General features: G+C 57.8%; 1 protein-coding gene across 1 annotated transcript in view; it reads right to left on the reverse strand.

Annotated features, from left to right (window-relative positions):
- Nucleotides 1-2,240: 2,240 nt before the first annotated feature.
- Nucleotides 2,241-21,688, reverse strand: part of Rcsd1 (RCSD domain containing 1) — a 51,351-nt gene continuing 31,903 nt past the window's right edge. Inside the window, 7 exon segments of the mRNA XM_076831346.2 lie at nt 2,241-3,594; nt 8,316-9,008; nt 10,378-10,581; nt 13,256-13,327; nt 17,238-17,266; nt 17,269-17,326; nt 18,243-18,344. Of these exon segments, the coding sequence (XP_076687461.2) occupies nt 3,562-3,594; nt 8,316-9,008; nt 10,378-10,581; nt 13,256-13,327; nt 17,238-17,266; nt 17,269-17,326; nt 18,243-18,344 (1,191 nt within the window). The 3' untranslated portion in view covers nt 2,241-3,561.

A 21,688-nucleotide genomic window follows, 5' to 3' on the forward strand; every position in this document is an offset into this window, starting at 1 on the left:
TCTCTCTTTTGACTGGGAAGGAGGACACCAAGGGAGTCAGTTGCTAATTTTGACATTTTACACAACTGGATGAGACAAGGGAGGGGTGGGAGGCAACAATGTTGAAGACAATCCCCTTCCCACTGTGAACTTGCTTCGATAATTCATTATCTGGCAACTATTTACTGAGTACCTACTGTGTAAGCGGCCTGGACACAGTGACGGGTAGTAGTGGTGACGTCTTGGACCTCCTGGGGCTCAGGTGCACTCTGGACATGTGACACTTTATTGCACAGAACAACAAGGCTGATTTCCTTGGTGACTTGTGAAACCTAGTCCCATTTCACTTGAGCAGCATTTGATTTTTCCCGGTGCCCATGAGCCAACTGATCATACTTTCATGAGACATTCTGTTCATGTTATTTTTACCTGGTTCACAGAGCACAAAGTTCACTAGAACTAAGCAAAATTTAATTTTGAAGCCAACAATGGAAGAGTGTTGTGGGTGCTGCTCAGTTGGGGACAGTCGCTTTCCGCCTGCCCCGTGTGGTATCCTTTGGTAACAGCGCTTTGAGAACCACCCGTTCCTGGTCACAGTCCGTGCAGATGAGCAGGACTCACTCACTGTGGCTGCAGGAGCGGACACTGCATCTGGCCTCTCTTCTCTCCGGTGCAGGCACGCAGGCGCTGCTGCCTGAGGGAGGCCTCTCTAGGAGCCAATGGACCCTTCCCTGGGGTCTGCAGGCTGGGAGGAGGCTGCCTACGGATATGGCCCACTGTGTGAGTCAGCTTTTCATCTCTGAGTCCAAAATACTTATCCAGAACCTCTTAGAGGAGCAAATGTGTGTTTGGATCGCGGTTTCAGAGGTCTCGGTCCACGGTCAGCGGGCTCCATGGCAGAGACATCGTGGTGGGGGGGCTCGCGTGGAAAGCTGCCCAGGAGCAGAGGGAGGGGGAGGGGGCTGGGATTGGATCAGCCCCAGTGACCAACTTCCTCCAGCTGGGCCACCTCCAGTAATCCACTCAGCCACCGCTGAGGAGGGCAGCGTCCGGATCATGTCCTAGAGCCTCGCTGTGCTGGGGACAGTGTTGCCAACTTGCAGGGAAATTCCAGATCCAAGCCATAGCCCCCCAGAGGGGGAAGCAGGGCCCCAAGTGAGACCCCTGAGATACTCGAGCGCCTGTTCCGCCTGCGTGTGGACTTTCCACCGTGTGACCAGCAGGGAGGTGTGTGAGGGGCTGGGAGCGAGCTCTGCCTTCCTCTGCCCATCTGAGTTGGGCTCCGGTCACCAGCAGTGTCCTCACTCATTCGATGGCATCAAACTTTCACCAGAACAAAAGAGTCCAATTGAAAGAATAACTGCTTTCCTTTCCACTCAGTTATTCCTTTATTTGACATGTATGAACTGAGCATCAGCCGGCCAGTCCTGGTCCAAACCCTGCGCAGCCACATGGGCTTGGTTTCCTGGGTGAGAGCGCGAGGCTCAGAGGCCAGGGCTCCTCAAGGTCGCGGAGTTGCTGTCCCCCGTGCGGCTGAAAGAGCAGCAAGGCCCCCTTGCAGGCACCGGCAGGTCTGTTCAAAGCACACAGAATTTTCTTCCCTTGCTCTCTCTCTGGAGTAAGGAAGGCCCAGTCTGAAATCCGAGCGTGACTACAGGCAGAGTGGAAGAGGGGGTCCGACTCCTCTCCTGCCTTGTGGCTGTGGAAGATCTGCGTTCTATTTTTAGCCTCTAAATGAACCTGAATAAAGGCCTTCCTGGCCTGGTTCTGACTTTGTGCCACCTAAGATGCCACCCCAGTTCAGAAGTCCCCAGGTCACCAGGCCGGGGCAAGGCCTGATGGAGGGGCTCCAGGAGGACAGAGGACACCTTTAGGGCAGTACCAGAAAAGGGCCTCCTGTCCCTAGGGGACCCCTGCCCAGCCGCCCCATCAGCAGTTGGCATGGCCTGGGGTGGGTCGCTGCTTTCCCACGCGGATCAAATGGTGTGGTTGACAAGGGTCAGGGTAGGAAGGGCTCCTGGCCATCAGGCGGCTCCCCCAACCCCCGCCCGCTCCCCTGCTCCTTTCTCATGTGCCACTGGGTTTAGACCCTCAAGAAGTGTGCCCTCCTTCTCCACCCCAGGCTTCTGTTCCACACTGTTCTTAGCACAGTCGTGTGCACATCCCCCCCAGAGCTCGCCCAGATCTGCGTGTGAGCAGACCCCGTCCACAGACAAACAGTGCACAGACCTCAAAATAACCGACACAGGTATCTCCCAAGCTCTGTTAAAATCTAGAGTTTATCATAGCAACCACAGTATTGTCCCAACCAGGTTTCAAGTTCGTTACAAAGTTACAAACTATTTAAAAACAATTTGAAAAAAATACATGAGAACCTCAAATGTGAACCCTGTGCTGGATTTAGAAAGACTAAATTGGATGAGAAACCTGAGGTGCCCTGGTGACACAAGGCCTTTCTGTCTGGCACTGTTGTGACGTCACTGCCACACCAGCTGCTGAGGCACTAGACGCCAAGCCAGAGAAGACCCCAGGCACACGAAGGGACCCCTCCCCTCACGGGTCAAGGAGCGGTGGCCGGGCCTTGCACCTCCATGTTCTCTCCAATGGTATTAAACACGAGCCACCGGTGAGGACAGACCTGCCTGGGTCAGCAGAAGGGCCAGGCTGAGGCTCAGGAGAGGCAACAGCCAGGGGAGCAGGAGGGGTGTCTGCATGGGCAGGGAGCGTCCGGGAGCTCGAGGCTCCTCCTGGAGACAGCCAGTGGGCACAGGCGGGTGGAATCAGCCAGTGTTGCTCAGGGGCCCAGCTTGGCCACCAGCTGTCTGTGGAGTCCCTCCGGCCCCCTCCTGGTGGCAGCAGGCTTGCCCTGAGCGAGCACCCGCTGGGAGTCTCAGCTGGAGACTGTGGACAGGAGAGCTCCTGAGGTGGAGTAAGCCAGCCTTTTTTCTTTTTTGAGGTTTCAGTCAGTATCTCTTTGGGCCCAATGTTTTCAGAATCGGCTGGGCAGCTCACATGGGCCGCAAGCTGAAAAGCTGTCTCTGGGGCCCTGATATACTCTAAGATTCTCTATAACTTACAGGAATCCTATTTTTAGCAAGATGATTTTCTCTGTTTCCACCCACCCAAAGTTAATTTTTACTGACCTTGGAGAACCACAGAGATCTTAGACTAGTGAAAGGCTGTGACTGTACACAGGCAGCATCAGGTCAGCCCAGTCAGCTCAATGGGCGGTGGGCTGCAGGGAGAGTGTGTGGGGGGGTGCCCAGGCCCCCCAGGCTGTCCCATTCCCTGGGGAGCTGTCACCACAGTCAGTGGCTTTAAACATTGACAGAGTCCATCAAATGACACAAGCTCAAGCTGATAAGCTGCTGCCCGTGGATTCACTCTCCATCCACTGGGACGTCCGGCATGGAGGCCAGGAACAGCCGTCCGGGTTCCCGTGTCCCCTGCCGGCTTCAGATGGCATCTTCTGCTTCTGCGATGGCTTCTTTTGCTGCTGCTGCTGCTGCTGCTACCATTTTTGCTGCCACTTCCAAAGAGATGTCTGTAGCAGCTTTGCCACTAGGGACCACGAGCTCCTTTTCACATTTTGGTATCCTGGAAGGGGCTGTCATCCTGTAAAGAGGGGGAGAGGATGAGTTGGAAGCGAATGTGAATGGGACGCTGGACGCTCAGCAGGCCTCCCTGGGGATGCCCCATGAGGCGAAACCCAGGCTGGGAGCAGCAGTATTCACGACGTTAGGAGCTTGACATCACCTTTACAGGCACCACTCGTCCCCATTAACTCTGAGTTAAGGTGAGACAATGAGGCCCAGAGTGGGGGAGTGGCTTCCCCTAGGTCACACAGCTAGTAAGTGGTGGAGTCAAGACTTAAATCCAAGGACCAGAGCTTGAGTCCTCCACTACAAGGGGATTCCCCCCATTCAATTTCCTTTTCCTGAAATATCGCTCCAAGTTCTATGGCCACATACACATGGAAAAGGATCACAGTGAAATGAAAAGAGATTGCTGAGCTCGGGATGTGGCTCAGACAGCGCTCCCCTGCCCTGTGCCAGGCCCTGGGTTTGACACCCAGCACTGCAGAAACTAAATAGAGGCCTGATGCTGGTGTAAAAGGACAACCACGGGCGATCCACTTGCCATTCATTCTAAGGTTCACTGTTAGCGAGCTCCTCCTGCACCAGCAGCTGGGCCGGGACTCGGGCCTCCTCCACCAACTGAGAAATGGAGCCTCTCATGAACGTGCCCATGATATGTGATGTGGACCATCCTAGTGAGCTTTCCTGACCCCAAGCAAATGCACAAGGAGGTTGGACATTTATCCTGGGGACAATCAAGAAGGCCCGGGAGGAGAGGGTGGAGATGCCTGGCAGCCAGGGCTGGGCCCAAGGCGGTCTGCAGCAACGGCAGCAGTGAGAGCTCTCAGTGGAAAGGACAGCAGAGCAGGGAGGAGGCGGTGCTGGTGGGGAATGGCGGGTGCAGAGGCTGGCTGGCTGCAGCCTGGCTCCCACTGTGAGGCAGTGGGGAGCCATGAAGGGCAAGGACTCCAACAAAGCTCAGCAGGTAGAGAAGAGTGGACTTCATTTCCCTGCCAGCAGTATCCAGTCTCAGGAGAGGCGCCAACAGAGGTGGTATTTTTAGGAAGATGAATTTGGTGCGAGTGTGAGGGAATCTGGTGGGAGTTGTTGTGGCTGTCACAGAAATGAGAAGGAGACCGTGGCAGTGCTGGGAGGGAGGTCAGCAGAGGGGTCCCTGGGAAGGACCGTGGCTAAGGAGGGTGGAGGTGGGAATGCAGGGCCATGCACCACCAAGAACTGGAGGGACAGGGCCACCAGTGGAGCCTCAGCCACCTGCCTGGGGTCTGGGAGGTAAGGGAGAGGAGGAAGGTTCCAAGTCAAAATGGAGGAAGCACAGAGCCCGGCCTGGGGCAGCCTGGAGCTGGGCAGGAGGAGGTGCCCAGGCTGGCGCCACCCCAGTGAGGCTTGTCCTGGGCAAACCTGGCTGCCCTGCCCAGTCGGATGGTGGGTGCTGTACGGACCCCCTGCAGCGCCTCCTCCCCTCGCGACAGCGCTGTTCCAGTGTGCCACCTGCCCGCCACGGCAAGCCCCTGGAAGACTCACTCTTTTGCGAGGAAATGTTAAATGCCCGTGAGGGGTGACCAGGAGGGGGCAGGCCCCTCAGAGGCCCTCTCCCATCTCTGCCCTGCCTTCCCCTGAAGAGCAGAGCACCCCGTCCCTGGGGCTCCACTCGCCTCTGTCTTCTCCATGCTGAGCCCCGGTGTCTCCCACCGTGTGGGGGTGAGTGGTGCTCAGTGCACGCTGCTTGCGTTCACCCGGTCAGAACTAGTTTTTCCGACCAATTTCTTTCTGCCAATCAAGGCGCACGGCAGGGACTGGATCAGCGGGTGGAGGAGCGGCTTAGGGTGTGTCTGCCTCTGCCAGGTGGGGAGGACCTAGGACAGCGGGGCCCGAAGCTCCAGGGGCTGCCTCACATCGCCCTTGCTGGCTGGCGCTGACTTTGCACTGGGCCGCGGGCATTTTGATCCTCACCTTGACCAGGCTAGGGAGGGACAGAAGAGCAGAGGCAACGACCCTTGCAGACTGAAGTCCGCACAGGGGAGGAGCTCTGAAGGCCGTTTGAGCTGATGACCACAGCGGGTCCCAGTCTGTCACAGTGATTGAAATCAGTGACCCCGGGCAGCTCCTGGGCCTCCTGAAGCCTGGGTATCTGTCTCTGTAAACCCAGGGACTGGGTTAAAACCCAGGTTTTGCATCTCAGGGAAATAAGGAAAGGAGGAGCGTGGAGAGGCTGCTGTTTGGGGGTGACCCCTGGGGGCTTCGCCAAGGTTCCTTTGTCAGGCATGTGCTAAGGGGAGACCTTGAGCCAGCCCCAGACTGCGGGAAGCCTCCTCCCTGAGACCCCCTGAGGTGCGGTCCTGCCCTGCCCTGCTAGCTCTAAACCCTTCAGGACGGGAAGATGCTGTCGGTGAGATGAGAAGGCTCCTGGCAAGGCAGGCACCCCTAGCCTGAGCATAATCAGATTTGGGAACCATGGGACCGCTTGGACTCTAGAAGGAGGAAGGACAGGCTTGCACGTGCTTTCTGGGGCATGGTGAACTCTCCGAGCTCCAGGGGCTATAAATCTAGGCTAAGCGGGCTGGGGACATAGCTCAACTGGGAAAGCGCTTGCCTCGCACGCACAAGGCCCTGGGTTTAATCCCCAGCACCACACACACACACACACACACACACACACACACACAAATCTAGGCTACAGGTGTTTCCCTTAGAATGCAGGGTGTAGGAAATCGGAAGTATCTTTGCTTCACGGAGGAGCCCAAGGGGTCTCAGTCACACCTCCTTGTCCTCCCTCTTGTTTGCGTGATGGAGTGGAGGGCGCCTGGGAGTTTTTCAACCACCCACTTCCCTTTCGCCTTAGTCCTGTCCTTGGGTTACTGCTCTGGGGTCAGCAATTTTCTCACCTCTTTTAAAGTTCATTCATTCACTCAACAAATATTTTTTAGGAACCTTTTACATTCCAAGTTCTGGAGTAGGTAGGTATCAGGGTTGCACTAGGGGAAAAGAGTAGAAAAGATAATAATAAAACAAACATGAGAATTTCACAATGTGATACCCACCATAGTGACACAGTGGGCTGGTGGACAGTGACTGACGGGGAGGATGGACGCCTCTAGAGAGCGTCCAGACAGGCTTAGGCGAGGAGGGGCCATCTAAGCTGAGAGCTGGGTGGGGGGGTGGTAGTGGCCATGCGAGGGGGCAGGAGGTGAAGTTTTCCTGGGGGAAGGCAGGAATGTGTCTGAGGAACACAACAACATCATCCCGGCTTGAGCACGCAGCCAGGAGGGGCGGGAGAGAGGGGCACGTCCAGTCCTGCCCCTGGAGCTGGCCAGTGCAGCCTTATTTGGAAATAAGGTCTTTGTAGATGTAATTAAGGATTTCGTGGTGAGATCACTCTGGATTTAGGGCAGACCCTATGCCCAATGGCTGGTACCTTACAAGGGAGAGGAGAGGAAAATCTGAACCCCACAGGGGCCGCCCAAGGCCATGTGAAGGTGCAATCACCGGCCACAGTGTGGCCAGCAGTGCTGACAAGCCCCAGGGCTGGAAGAGGCTGCAGGGCCACGGCAGGGGAGGGACAGCTCTCCCGAGGCCCCTGGTCCAGAGGTCACAGCACTTAATTTTGGAGCCCAGGTCCCCAGAAGAGTGAGGAAGTGTCTTTCTGTGGTTTTAAGCTGCCACATTTGTGGTCACTCATAGACAGCACCGACACAAGAGGGAGTGATTTTAGCCAAGAGCAGGTGATCCCAACTAACCACCCACCATGCCCCCACCCTGGGGTGCTGCACAGGAACAGAATACGAGGTGGGAATAAAAGTGGGAGCCGAGCCGGGGAGGCTCCTGGTAGGATGTCGGGGTGGCGAGCGAACCCCTGAGGCACAGCGAGCAGGGAGGGGAGAACACGGGGTGCTGGGCTGACGGGGATGAGCGGGTGCTGCCAAGGTCTGGCCTTTGTCTTTTTGTGGTGCTGGGCATCGAACCCAAGGCACACAGGAGGCAAGTGCCACGCTCAGCCCAGTGAGATTTTGGGGGCAAATTTCAGGTCTTTGGGGGGAAATTTCCCAAGTCTTTGGGGCTGTTCTGTACCTAAAGCAAAGCGAGGTGAGCCCCAGCTGGGATCCTGGGAGCTGGGGAGGGGAAGAGCCAGAGGAAGGTGGAAGGTCCAGAAGAGAGGAAGGTATTGAGGCCAGCTGTCCCCTCCTCAGGGGCAGCAGGAGCCCAGAACCTGAGTGGATGTCACAGAGAGCCTCCTGGGCTAACCGCCCAGCTCAAAGGCCACCTTCACTGGAGGGTCCTCAACTCCCTCCCCGATCCCCACACAAACCCTTTCATGCTTTGGGCTTCCCCAGGAGTGTCCTGCCTCCACGTCCACGTGCCGAGGAGCCGCTGGCCCACTTGCTAGTCTGGGAGTCTCTCTCTTTTCTTGGAAGGAGCACCCTGTTTTCACCCCGGGGGCCCCGACAGCCGTGAGCCCAGGGCCCTGCACTGGTGGCCTCAGTTCCCGACTGTGCCAGGGCTCACGCCCTCCACACACACTCAGCCCCCCAGAACTCCCGCTGACCGCGGGAGACACACTTCCCTTCCTGTCCTGTCCCCTTGTCCTGTCAGCGCCAGCCTGTCTCCCTGCAGCCTGCATGAGGCTGGAGCCAGCTGCCTTGGTTTCCGCCCACTGAGCTGCTTCATCACAAGCACAGGGCGTGTGACAGGGCACTCCCGGACCTGCCCAGCTGTGCTGGGTGACCGAGCCGGGCCACCTACCGTGGGGATCTTGCTGCTGGCCTCCAGTGTGGCGTGGCTGGAGCCTGGCTGCAGAGCTGCTGGCTCCTCTTGCTTTCCCTGGCCTTGCTCCTGTGCAGGGACATGGCTGTCCTTCAGGTCTTCAGGAGGACACTGAGGGGCCTCGTCCCCGACACTTTCGAGCTCCGGCTCCTCAGCACCTTGGCCCTCGTGTCCAGGCGGGTCCTCTCCGTTTCCAGCGCTCTCCCCCTTCTCCTCCGTGGACTTTGCCCTCTCCTTTTCCTCTCCGGCTGCCTCCTCCTGCACGGGGCCCCCTCGCCCAGCCTCTCTCTCTGGGCTGGCCGTTCGGGGAGGTTCTGGGGCCTCCTGTGCTGGGCTCTGGCCAGCTGCTTCTGAATTCTGCCCGGCCTCACCTTGCTTGGCCTCCCCTGGGGTGCTGGCCTTCTCCTCTGGCCTCCCTGTCCTGCTGGGCATCCCCGGAGGAGGCTTCCCACCGCATCCTGGGGTTCCCCTGTCCCCCTCTCCCTCTGCCCCCTGGCTGGCCGGGGGCACCCCTGGGGCCCTGCTCTTGGCTGTGAATACTTCATCCCCGTTCTCCTCCCGGGTGCCATTCTCCTGAGATGCCCTGAACTCTCCCAGCTCCCCGCAGTCCGACTGCGACCTTCGGAACCGCCTGGAGGGAGGGCGCCTTTTTATGGAGCCCCTCGTCCGCACCTGGAGAAAGAGATAAAGAAAAATCACCCAGAACCTGTGCAAAGGGCCCAGAGGAGGCTGGCGTGTCCTTCCAGGGCCCGCTAGTGCTCCCGAACTGCCCCCCACCCATGGCTCAGCTTCCTGGAGAAGCCCTGTGCCTCGTCACCTGAGGCAGCAGCTGCTGTCCGTCAAGAGAAACAAGGCAGCTGGGAACGGCTCTGCCCTGGGAAAGGCCACCCGTTTGGTGTCTAACTTAGCAATTTTGTGGGAAGATCTTTTTAAGGCTGTACCTATAAGCAATCAGTTCTTCAAATGCCCTGAGTGGACTCGGCCACCAGCTTCTTCCTACACTGACGAGTTGGACACAGTCTTGCTCGAGTTTGTAAGAGTCGGGCTTTAACATTTTTTAGACAAAGGTGAGCCCACCAAGGAAGAGGCCTGAGGTCTGGAGATGACCTGGCCCTGGTCAGGGACCTCACGGGCTGAGCTGGACGGCCGTGACCAGCTTCCTCTCTTGCCCCGGCTGGGTCTGCCTTGCCCCTCAAAGCTGGCTCACACTGGCAAAGCTGAGCCGCGAATCCTTTGCTTCCTGGGAGTCAGGCCCAGGGTCGGGAGCCCTTCCTCAGCAGCTCGGTGTGATCCTCTGCATCAGAGGCTCAGGATCAGGCTTCATCTGGGACACTAGGCTCGGCCCCACGTGACGGAAGCCATGTCTCCTTTAACGCTTTATGTAAACTAAACTTTTTGTCATCTTATTTCCCCGCTGATGACATTTTGGTATTTGCCGATCCTAGCTCCTTCTCCGAGGCTTGGAGTAAGTTCTTGTTTCTCAGGGGACTTCCCTGGACCTGCTCCCTTGCTGCTGTCGGAGCCCCTGGGTGTGTGACCAGGCGCTGTCCTGCCTCCCTGCTGCTCCCTGTGGAGTGTCCTGTGGGAAGGATGGCTCTCCACTGGGCGCCAGCTGCCTCGGGTCCCAGCACCCTGTGGTGAAGGACTCTGCTCTGTGCCCAGGCAGCAGCTCAAGCCTGCCCGTCATCGGGTCAGAACAGGGAATCCTGTGGTCCTGGTGGCCCCGGCAGCCCTCTGTGGAGCCACAGGTCAGTTCCTCACGTCTGTTTCCAGATCCCGAGGTCCCTGCCTGTGCAGCTGGGCTCCATTCTGAATCCCCACCACTCTCCACAAAGCAGAGCCTACTCTGTCCCCAGACTGTGTCGGGCCACCACGGGAACAAGGCAGGGAGGGAGGAGAGAGGCGGCTAGCTGGAAGGTGAGCTTAGTTCAGGAGTCACTAGTGGGGGAGAGGAGCGGTTTCTTCCTCTCCAGGACAACAGCAGGGGAGGGGACATGCAGGGTCACCTGGCCCAGTGTAGCACCTGGGAACCGGAGTTTACCTTATTGTAACAGGGCAGGTGACTACCTTCGGGTGGCTGGTCGAAGCTGACCGGTACCTCCTCTGTCTCGCTAGGCCGGGGCCGCACGCCAGGGCTGCTGGGGGTGGATGGGGGGCTGTGAAATGGTGACACCATGGCCTTGAGTCCAGGACTCTTGGGCGAGGCCCCGGGCAGCAGAGCCGCTGGATCGAAGGTTAAATTGGCCTGTTGGGAGAAGGTGAGGAATTTCAAATAGGGGTGCCCAGAGGACCTTCTACTTGGGCTTGTGGGTCACCTGGCTCGGAACTGGCTGAGACTGGTTAACTCGAGGCTTCTCCAGTTACTTGGCAGCCAGTTCTCTGGGGCCACAGCATGGCCTGCTCCCTCTCTCCAGCTACCTGACTTGCCACACGCTGTCTTCCAATGCTGGTGGGTCCAACCAAGGGGCCGGCACCGGTACCACCCCAGCTGGTAGCCCAAACAGCAGCTGCTAGGCACCGCAGGTCCCCGGGTCTCACGGAAGGTCGGTCCCCATCGCTGCCAGCCACTCAGCAGCAGCTGCTATGCAGCGGAGGCCCCGCATGGCACTCAGAGGTCACCTCGGCAGCAGCCCTGCGCGTGGGGTCTGTTCTCATGAACACATCAGGAACCCGGGACCTCTCCCCGGAGCTCGTGCCTCAGGCCTCCTGGTTCCCTCCTGGTGGGTGGCCAGCATGGTGGCCACCGCTGCCTCTTCTCAGGTGGGAGGGGCAGAACACACCCTGCGTGCCTCACTGGGAAGTCACGGTGCAGGTGAGTCTGCATCCAAATCTCCGAGGGTGACCAAAGGGAGGGTTGGGCAGGGGGGGGCGGGTAGGCCCCAACCCACCCACTGCCATGGCAGGAAGCATCAGCGAAGAGAGTGCGCGAGTGTCCCCCTCCTGCCCTCTCATCGCCAAGTCACTGTGTGTCCTCCAGACAGCAGTGGGACCTCACCAAGAAGAGACAGACCAGGACAGGCAGCTGCAACCGGAGGTCCATGGGTTCTCCAGGACCACCCACCCGACTGCAAATACTGGGTCTTGCACTTCACAGCTGCTGTGTGACCTTCTGCCAGCCCAGGAGCCTGTGAGTCTCAGGTTGTTATCTTTCCATTCCTTTTAGGCTGAACTCCAGAGTCTTTATAGAGGACCCTGTTTGCTGTTTCCTGTGGCTCCCGGCTCTTACCTCACAGGCACACCCTCCTGACTGCCCTGGGCCCCCACCTCCTCCAGCCAAGGCTGCTGCCCTGGAGAACCCTGGGTGCACTCAGGACTTGCAAACTACAGAGTACTAACGGTTTAAGAAAGCATCAGTGTTTTTATTGTGATCCTAATCAAGGATGAATAAGGCAAGAATGAATCATGGAAATAATTAAATGTAGCCAGGTGCAGTGGCACAGGCCTGTCATCCCAGCAGCTCGGGAGGCGGAGGCAGGAGGATTGCAAGTTCAAAGCCAGCCTCAGCAACAGCAAGGTGCTGAGCAACTCAGTGAGGCCCTGTCTCTAAATAAAATACAAAAACGGTTGGGGATGTGGCTCAGTGGCCAAGTGCCCCTGAGTTCAATCTCTGGTACAAATAAATAAATAAACAAAAAATGGAATGTATAAAGCATTCGAGTGAAGAAGCAACGCACTGAGCCCAAGCCGTGTCAAGAAGCAGCGGTGCCACGGGGAGGCTCAGCCCTCAGAGCCGTGGGAGTCGGGCAGGGCCAGCTCAGGGCTTGGGGCAGAGCGTCTTCTCCTGGCTGTTAAAGGAGGGCTCCCCGCCCCTCCAGACTTTTCACAGGGAAATCCCTCCCTGTGGCTGCTTGCAAGTAAAGTGGATCTTACTAATCAACAACACAGCAACAAAGAAAGTTGACCTTTGAATCAAGGACGTTCTAGTGAAGAGAATCCAGTTCCTAACTGATGCAGTAGGACATGAGAGGAAAACCCACGCTGACGGTGGCTCCCCTGTCCCCTCCCCAACCCGTTCCCCCATAGGCTTTGGCTGACATTCTTAAGGAGGCTCAACAGTTACATGTCCAGACCTCATTCTGAACTCACCATGTTTTCCAAAAAGGCTCATTAGTGACTGGGAAAGGGAACGGACGCACAGCAGAGTACAGAATTTGGGAGCTAATCTCTGGCACTTGGACAAGAGTGTGGAAGGCTGCAGGGAGCAGAGGCAGGGTCCCCGGCTCTGGAGTTCTGGAGTGCTGGGCCCTTCTGAGATCCCTGGAGGGTATGTGGGGCCCGGAGCCTAGAGTACAGGACAGTACCTTGGCCCCCAAAGACCAAGGTTGAGAGGCCCTGATGGATCAGCAGGAGCTGGCCCACCACACGCCAGGAGATCTTAGCCTTTCCCTCCATGTCTTTCACTGTTTCAGGTGTGAAACCCTTTCTCCCCCACAAGATTCTGAGCTCAGGCCAGAGTCGTCTGTTCATGGACACCCCATGGGCCTGCCCAGCCGTGGGTGCAGTTTGCAAGGGTTCTGGGCACACAGTGGAGGGGCAGGGCAGAATGCTGGCCAACCAAGGGATCTGGTCATGTCCCCGCAACACACAGTGGCTCTGTTGCAGCCCTGAGTAAGGCTGAAGTGGTGTGTGGCTGGCTCAGGCCTTTGAGGGCTCAGTCTTCCTGGAGTGTTTCTTGCAGTTAAAATGTACTTTTCCAGGACTTTGGAGGCACCCATTACCTGTCCACTCAAGCATGACGTGGTCCTTTTGCCCAGGTGAAGGCTGCCAGTCTCGCCCTTTAGGGCAATTTGCTCATTAACTGGTTACAGGGGACAACTATGCATTGAAAATGGGGAGCACCCCTTGAAGCCCCCAAGACCTGCGACTCTGGGATGAGAAATGGAAGAAAGCGAGCAGCGGGCCACGCACTCTGCACCTACCTGGAGCTTCTCGATCAGGGGGGAGCTCTTCACCTTGATCTTGGGAGGGTGGCCAGCACTGGGCGGTGATTTCTATGGAACAAATGGACCAACACGAGCAAGTGAGTGAGGTGAAGAGGGTGGGCCCTGTGGAGCCCAGAGCCGGGTGGAGGACAAGAGGAGACACGGCCTTCCTCGCCCCACTGCTTAGTTCCATGCCTACCTGGCCTCAGGCCCAGGCAGCCCGGTCCCCCATCTCATCACCAGCAAGACCACTTGAGCCTAGGAAAAGTCAGGGCAGACGCATAACGCGGAGTCTACCATGCCAGGAAGAATGACTTCACTGTGTCTGTGGGCAGCGCGTCTGGACCTGCTAACCTCCAGCAAGGTGAGTCACCCCTGGGGGCACGAGAGGCGAAGAGCTCTGTTGCACTAAGCTCTTGTGGAAGCTCCCGCCTGTGGCATTGTTTAGAGCTCTCCATTCCCCCAGGCACTTTCACCAAGTGGACGTGGATTGCAGATCTGTGTGTTCCAGCCACCGAGTGAGTTGTATGAGGGTGGTTCAGCTCCTGCCCTCGAGGCAGCCGTCCACGGCTGACGTGTCTCAGGTGTGTCTGGGATGAACTCAGGTCAGGAACCCTGTCTGCCTCTGGATTCTACAGTTCTAATAAGATGGACTCCTTGCTTGATGTAAACTCCCTGCAACCAGGTGAGAGGGGTGACGGTGGTGGTATGACAATCTGGTGAAGACGACGACTCTCCCTCTCCTAGAGCTTGGGCCTGACGTATCCTGCCTGCCCTCAGCCAGGGGCTCATTTACCTGAACCTTGGGAAGGAGAAGGCTGACCTCTTAGGAGCACTCTGAGATGCCCGTGGAGTGAGAGGGCTTTATTTTAGTGACAATGGGAGGCAGCCTGACTCAACAGATCCCCTGTCACCTTTAAGGCCCATCACCAAGTGGGGGCATGCTGAAGAGGGATGACCACTGGCCGGGATATCGCACCTTTTTAATTCTCGCTTTGGGAGGAGCCAGGTGGCTGCCCTGGCCACAGCCTCCTCCACCAGTAGGGTGAAATGAACGATGCTGAGGACTCTCCCGGGCTCCCCTGCCTCCACATCAGACATGCTCCTGGAGCAGCCTTCTGTCGTGGTGAGCACAGAACTCCAATCCCAGTGGGCTGGTCCTTAGCAGCTGTGCTTTGTGGTTGGAATGCGTGTCTGAATTGCTATTTCAGAATTTGCAGCAACAATTTTGCTACAAAGCTCACTCTAGGTAATGCTATAAATGCTTCCCTGACTGAACACTGCCTTCTGAAGACAGCATAAATTCAACAAATGCTACCTGTTAGCCACAGGACAGTGCTCGGGGTCCAGTCCCTGTGCCCAAATGCACTACTAGCAGAGCCAAATCCCGTGGAAGTCGTGGTTGCAGTTCCTGGGACTAACAGCAGGTGGCAGCATTTCCTTTACAGTTTAACAAGGCTGACAATGGTTGGGGGACACAGCCTTACATGCACGTCTGTGTATTATGTGCTTATGTGACATGTCAATCATGTCCTATACTGTCCAGCCCAGGAGGTCAGCACAACATAGAAGCTGTGGACCTAAATTTTCATATAGGAGTATTTTTCAGCCTTTTTCTGAGCAAATGAGGCAGGATCTGTGACTGCATTAAACATCCTGGTTCTTGCGGAAAAGGGAAACCCCTGGTCACCTTTCCTGCAGGAGGGGCTCTGCAGCCAGCAGGTGCCTCCAGGGGCTGAACCCATGGCCTCAGGCCCCAGCGGGCATGGGGAGAGGGCAGGGATGAAGAAGGGTGAAGCACAGGGCTCAGGGCACATGTCTGCGATCCCAGAGGCTCAGGAGGCTGAGGCAGGAAGACTTCAGCAGGTGGCCGCCTGGACTACTTGGCCAGACCCTGTCTCAAAAATGAAAAAAAGCCGGACATGGTGGCACATGCCTGTAATCCCAGCAGCTTGGGAGGCTGAGACAGAAGAATCGTGAGTTCAAAGCCAGCCTCAGCAAAAGCGGGGCGCTAAGCAACTCAGTGAGACCCTGTCTCTTAGTTAAATACGAAATGGGGCTGGGGGTGTGGCTCAGTGGTGGAGAGCCCCCGAGTTCAGTTCTGGGTTGCCCCCCTCCAAAATGAAAATAAGAAGGAGCTCTGTGGCAAAGCACCCTGGTTCAATCCCCAGTAACCACACACACACGAAGAAGGAACAAAGTGGCCCTTCCTAGCCCTGAGCTTTAGGAAGGAGGGCAGCCTGACCGGGCCCTCCCCCTGCCAGGCCCTGAGGTTTCTGGCATCCCCCAGAGCACAGGAGAAGCAAGGCCTGCAGCCTCTACCCCACCCAGAGGGACAGAGCTGGCTGCCCACTTTATTTCTATGAGTTTCAAGGTGACAAAAAGTCACTTATTCCTGGAGACAGTATCCTTCCTAGGTTCAAGTGGCCGGTCCCTACAGGCAGGGCTTTCAGGGTGACATCTACCCTTCCACTCCCAGCACCAGGAGGGGTGCCCCAGGGGGCTGGACCTCTAAGCTCACCTCAGGAAACCCAACACCCTCAACCTGACCCTCGCTGCTTCTGTTCCAGCCAGTAAGCGCTCCCCAGCCGACGTGTTCTCTGGTGAGTGATTCTGTCCTTACTTTGTGAAAAAGAAAACAGTCAGTATGGTGTGCTGACCTCCTGGGCCAAGCCCAGGTCCTCAGAGCACACGCTGCGCGGCCACAGCCAGCCTGCTGTGTGGCGGCAGGGACACCGAGTCCCGGGGGAAGGCCACAGGGAGAAGCTGGCCCTCTGTGGAGAAATTCCCTGCTGTATGTGTTTCGTTATAGCGTTGGCTGGAACCCCAAGAAACCACAGAACCGTAGCGCTAGCGCCCGAAAGGCCAGCAGGAAACCCTGTGTTTTGAAAACTCTACTCCTTGGGGTTCAGTGGAGGGAGGGAGGTACTCTCAGAGCAGCAGGCCCCCTGCCCTCCTCCCACCTGACTGCTGCAGCCATAGTTTATACTTTTCTGATGGGCTTCTGCTTATCAGCCTTGGGGGGCCACAGACACTGGAAAGCATTCACCTCGCCCCGCTCCATGGTGGAGGAGAGGATGCAGGCGCCACGAAGTTTGCCCCAATTCACGCGGTATTCAGTGTGTGTGCCAGAATGCTGGCCTCTGAGAAAGGAGGGGAGGGAAGCAGAGGTGGCCCGAGTGGGTTTGGGAGCTGAACTGTCCTCGGCTCACTGGCTCTGTTCTGGGGTCGGCCTCCAGGCTGGACGCCAGGACATGCAGATGCATTCCTGGCACTGAAGGTCCGTGGGCGGTGGGACAGGCCCTGGAGGAGTCTTTCACAGCTGCCACTGGGCAAGGCGGGCTGGAGGGTGTGCAGGCGGGGGTCTGCTGCCCCGCGGACTGTCTGCCAGAGCCTTGGTGTGCGCGGCATGGCTCTTCACCTCAAGGCAGCGGGCCTCTGTGCGGTTTTCCTCAGTGATCCACAACGCGGGCCTGCTCTGTGGAGGACCCTGAGGCCACATAGCCCCTCTGGGTACCTCATCCCGAACCCACCCATCAGGCCTGGGAACAGGACATGGCTTCTCTGAAGCTTGACCCTGGTGTGGTGACAGTATGTGGCCCACTCTTGGCTGGCATCCTTAGGTTTGAAGAGTGGTGCTCCTGTCCTCGGCGGACCATGCAGGGGCGCAGTGGGCACTTAGACTCCAAGGTAAAGGATCCAAGGAGCAGAAAGAAGAGAGATTCGGGGTGGGTGTGTAGCCAGCGTAGAGCTCATACACGGCATGAGCAAGGACTTGGGTTGTCCCCAGCTCCATAAAACCCCAAAATACTAATAATAAACAAACAACCAGGAAAAAAAATTTAAAAAGAGAGATTCATCCTTGAATGTGAAATGGAGAAATTCCCTGCCAGACTTCGGAGGCCTGCAAGTGTGATGGCTGTGCCTCTTCCTAAGGAGGGGGAGACCCCGAGGACGGCCTCCACCCAGCGACACTTACCTCCTCACCATTCTGGCCCAGCTCTACCCTGGGGGGAACAGGGGGAGGGAGCAGGGTGGTTTCCTTCTTGTTGGCTTAGTGGCTGGTGTCTAGAGGGAGGGCGACAGACGGACACACGGAGAGAGAAAGAGACAGCCCATCAGGCAACAGGGAGCAAGAGGAAGGAGTGGACGCCACGCCGGCAGGAGTGTTGAGGGCGTCTGGAGGAGGCCGGATGGAGGAGGCTGTGTGGGTGGGCTGCCCGCCGCTGCGGGAGCGGGCGCCAAGTGGCCGCCCGGGGACACAGCATCTCCGTCCCTGCAGAACCCCGACTCACTGACTGGACCAGCGCCTCAAAATGACAACCACATCCAGCCTCTTTAGCTTTTTTAGGCAGTGCCAGCACCTGAGATCCATGTCATCTCCTTTGTCCCTTAGGATGTTCCTATGAGGTCTAGGAATTGTGGGCCCAATTTTTCAGTTGAGAAAACCAAATATCAAAACAGCGCACCTGAGAAGGTAAGCAGGCTGCCAGGGGCCTCCCACCCTGCTCCTCTCTGCTCACTCCTGGTCCCTGAGGCTGAGAAACTGAGCCCAGCTCTCCCCAAAGCCACAGCGTCTCCACGCTTCCCCCTGAGCAGGACTCCCTCTGACCCGATGCCCGGCTTCCTGCAGGAAGTGCTTCCTCTCATCCTGCTCAACTCAGGGCCTGCTCCTGATTTCTGGGGGAGGGCAGCCCCCGGAGCCTGGCCTGGCAGCGGTGCAGGAGCTCAGTCTGGGCCAGTGGAAGAGCCAGAGGAGCCCGCTCTGTGGGCTGTTCACAATACCTCCTGGTCCAGCTAACCACCTCAGTGTGAGTGCAGGACTGCTCAGGCTCTGCCCCCAGGGCACATTCCCGGATCTGGATCCCATCGGAGGGACCCCTCTGGCTTCTTTTCCTAATTTGGCAATAGCAAGCCTCTCCCTCCTCTTCTCAGCCCCAGCAGACTCCCCTTCCCTCCCAGAACAGGAAGCCCGGAGGCTCACCTCTGTGGCTGCAGCCGCCTGCTCCCGAAACCGCCCGGCCAGCTGGGCCACCGACAGGGATGCGGAGCTGTCCACATTGGCATTTGTCTCTGCTGGCCTTTCCTGGCAAGCCAAAGAGAAGCAAAAGTTGATCAGCAAGTGGGCACTTGGCTCTTCAGAGTATCAGTACCAGTGCCGCGAGGGGCACTTGTTTTGTGGCCACAAGCAGGAGTGCGGTGACAGGGTAGTAATGGTGTTCTGCCGGCGCCTGTATTCAGGAATTTTTACAAAGCATGCGGTCAACCACGATTAGCAAATATCTATAATACACTCTGCCCTGGATATGCCTCTGGGGACCTGGGGGCAAATAAATTGGTCCTGTCCTGGAGGGGGACCCAGGGATGTGGGGGTAGCACAGGCCAGGCTTTCTCCTTCTGCAAGGACCCAGAAAAGGACTGTATGCATAGTGGTTTCCATCCGTCACCCAGCAACTTTGACAAATGGGGGCTGCACCGTGCATTTAGAGACATGGGCCTTTGTGGGTAGGAAAGGGGTGAGCAGACGCCCTGTGAATCTAACACACACGGGCCTTGGCTTTCCTACTTAATTGACTGCCTTGGGCAAAGAGTTGTTCCGCAGATACCTGCTGCATTAGGAAGGTGCCTCAGGAGGCGCGTGGCCTGCAGGGTGAGAACCAGGCCGCTGAGACTCCACCACGGACTCGCCCTCCCGCCTGGCTGGACCTCTCCCTGCCTCCGCGGGGCTGCTCTGTGGGCCAGCTGACAGGCGCGAGGCCTGGAGCCCTCCGAGTGCTTCAGGGTTCTTGTCATGCTGCCTCCAGCTCGGGTCACCGCTCACTGTCAAGCCTCAGGCCAAGACGTGACATGACATGCCACCGAGCTGTGTCCCAGAGGCAGGGCCAGCAGCAGCCCTCGGAATGCCCTCTGCTCCCACCTCGTTACACGTGGCCTATGACACCTGGTTTTAATGACGTTTCCAGGTCCGATCCCCGGCAGCAGGCTTCACCCTCTTTGTCACAATGGGAACATTTCTTAGACTGCGAACTCCCTCTGCCACCTCCCTCCTGCACATCTAGCTGGAAACTGGGAGGACTGGCAGCAGTTTGAGAAAGTCCATCTCTTCTGCCCACAGGCCTCGTGGCCCTAAAGACAGGGCCCCAGCAGCAGGAGCCCCTGCGCCCCCACCGGGCACACACCCATTTCCTTGAGCCTCCTTTTTGTGTGACAAGGGTCTCAAAGCTTCCTGGCTTCTCCCACCCCACCAGCCCCCACCAACTCCCAATAGTGGAGTTAAGGACTGGGCTGGGGCTCAGCAGCAGAGCGCTCGCCTCCCTCGTGTGAGGCCCTGGGTTTGATCCTCAGCAGCACATAAAAATAAATAAACGAAATAAAGGTATTGTGTCCATCTACAACTAAAAATAAAAAAAAAAAAAAGAATAGTGGAGTTAAGTAAATGAGATGAATTTGGAGAAGATTCCTTCGAAGGCCGGAGGGTCTCCAGGGTCAGAGAACTTCTGACCTTGAGGGGCCGTGCTGGGCAGCAACCTCGTCCTGTGGCCTGCCCTGATTCCAGTTCACCTGCATTCCAACCCACACCCACACTGGTTTCACTTAGAGATCGAAAGATTCACTTCACTGCTACTGAAGACGCCAGACTGCCTCTAGTGCTGGACAGACGTCCAGCGCCCCACCCCGGGAGCGCCCCACGGGGCAGGGCTCACAGGACTCACACCTGTTGGGCCTTCTCATCTGCCATGTCAGAGACCAAAACCTGTCCTCCTGGAACACGGGACAGCCTCTGGGGCGGCGTGGTGAACCGAGCCACTCTTGGCCCACTGGCTTGTCCATCTGTCCAGCTTCCTGCCCACAGAACCTATCAGCCTCCATTCACTGCTATTTCTTGCACGGGTCCTGCTGACAGCGCACTCTCCCTCGGCCTCCCGGGCGCCGGCGCTGGTGGCCCAGCACACATTCCAGTTAAAAATAGAGCAGGGCAGGAATCAAAACCTCCTCCCGAACTTCCCTGTCTGGAAACCAGGCTTGGCAGGGGCTCAGCAGCAGCACCGTAAGGCTCTGGGTGCATTCAGAGCTGAAGAGCTGGGTGGCAGGGAAGACTAGCCCCTCTGTGTCTTCCTGGGGCCCAGGGAGTGGGTCTTAGACTCCAAGACGCCCGAGCTCTTGGGTCCGGCAAGCCCAGACACCTGCCATCATGCTGTGCAAGACTGATGGCTGCCTGCTGCCCACCGGGCACATGAGAGCCCAGACAGAACAAGTAACTTAGCCAGAGTCACACAGGAGAAGCCGAGGGGAATAAACTTGTCCCAACACCTGATAAGATAAGATAGCAATGGACGTCCGTTAAGAGGTGGAGCTGGGGGAAGTGCCCTGGAAGCTGAAAAGGTGCTATGTGAGCTCCCATAGTTATCAGCCTCCAGGTGCCAGGTGCAGGGGAGGAAGCATGGTCTTGGGGATGGATGGGGCTGGCGGCTCAGTCTGCCTGAGGCTCTGCCTGCATTTCTGCCGGGCAATCCTGCAGCGGGTCAGTAACCTCGCCCATCCAGCTCTGCCCCTGGCCAGCTCCCTCTCCGCCCTGAGCTGCTGGGGAAAGCCACGCTCTCACCTGAACTGGTCTTAGTTCTGGGAAGGACTTCAGTGTCCCCGCCTACTCCCGGGCTTTCCTGAGACCCCTCGGGCTCCCGGCATTGCATCTCCTTTCCTGGCCCACAAGCAACCGGGCAGGGCCTGAGGTGGCGGGTGCTCACCAAGGCTGGTTCCTTCCCCTCCTGCCTCCCACCTGGGCTGCCAGCGCCCTCAGCTCACCCCTGGCAACACAGCGTCTTGGACACTTCTCCCTGTCCTGCCTTCGTCCTCCTGGCCTCCACAGACTGTGGCCTTCCCTCCATCCTCCAGGACCTGATGTGCCTGCTAAGCCCTCCTGTCACCATGCCCACCCGCCAGCTTAGACAGACGGCTGTGGGTGCTGTGCGGCTGTGCCGAGGCCAGAAGAAAGTCACCTCTGGTGTTTTCTTTCCATTCCTTTGGCCCGTTCTTCTGAAGGAACTGAGGAGCGCTGTGGCTGCACTGCGTGGACCTCCCCCACGGTTGCCACACGGAGGAAACACGGTTTGGAAGCTGCTGACCGTCCACACAGGGCAGCCTTTGTGGAGCCAGAGTGGGCTCTCCCTCCTCCTGGCTCTGCTGCTCCTCCCCCTCCTCCTCCAGGGTCCAAGTGCCCCACAGCCTTGGGCCTCGGCTTAGGGAAACGAGAGGCTCTGCCTGGCCGAGGAGCCCTTGCTCTTGGCCAGAAGGAAGATTCTCTTGCTCAGGAGAACAGGCCAGAAGACCAGGGCCTCCAGGGCAGATGGCGGCCGGCCCCCTCCATCCTGCAGGACGGCAGAGCCGAAGACAGCCTTGCGGGGGCCACCCTCCGAGATGCCAGCCATCACC

The sequence above is a fragment of the Callospermophilus lateralis genome, chromosome 13 (genome assembly GCF_048772815.1).
Source record: "Callospermophilus lateralis isolate mCalLat2 chromosome 13, mCalLat2.hap1, whole genome shotgun sequence".
In the NCBI taxonomy this organism is placed as follows: Eukaryota; Metazoa; Chordata; class Mammalia; order Rodentia; family Sciuridae; genus Callospermophilus; species Callospermophilus lateralis.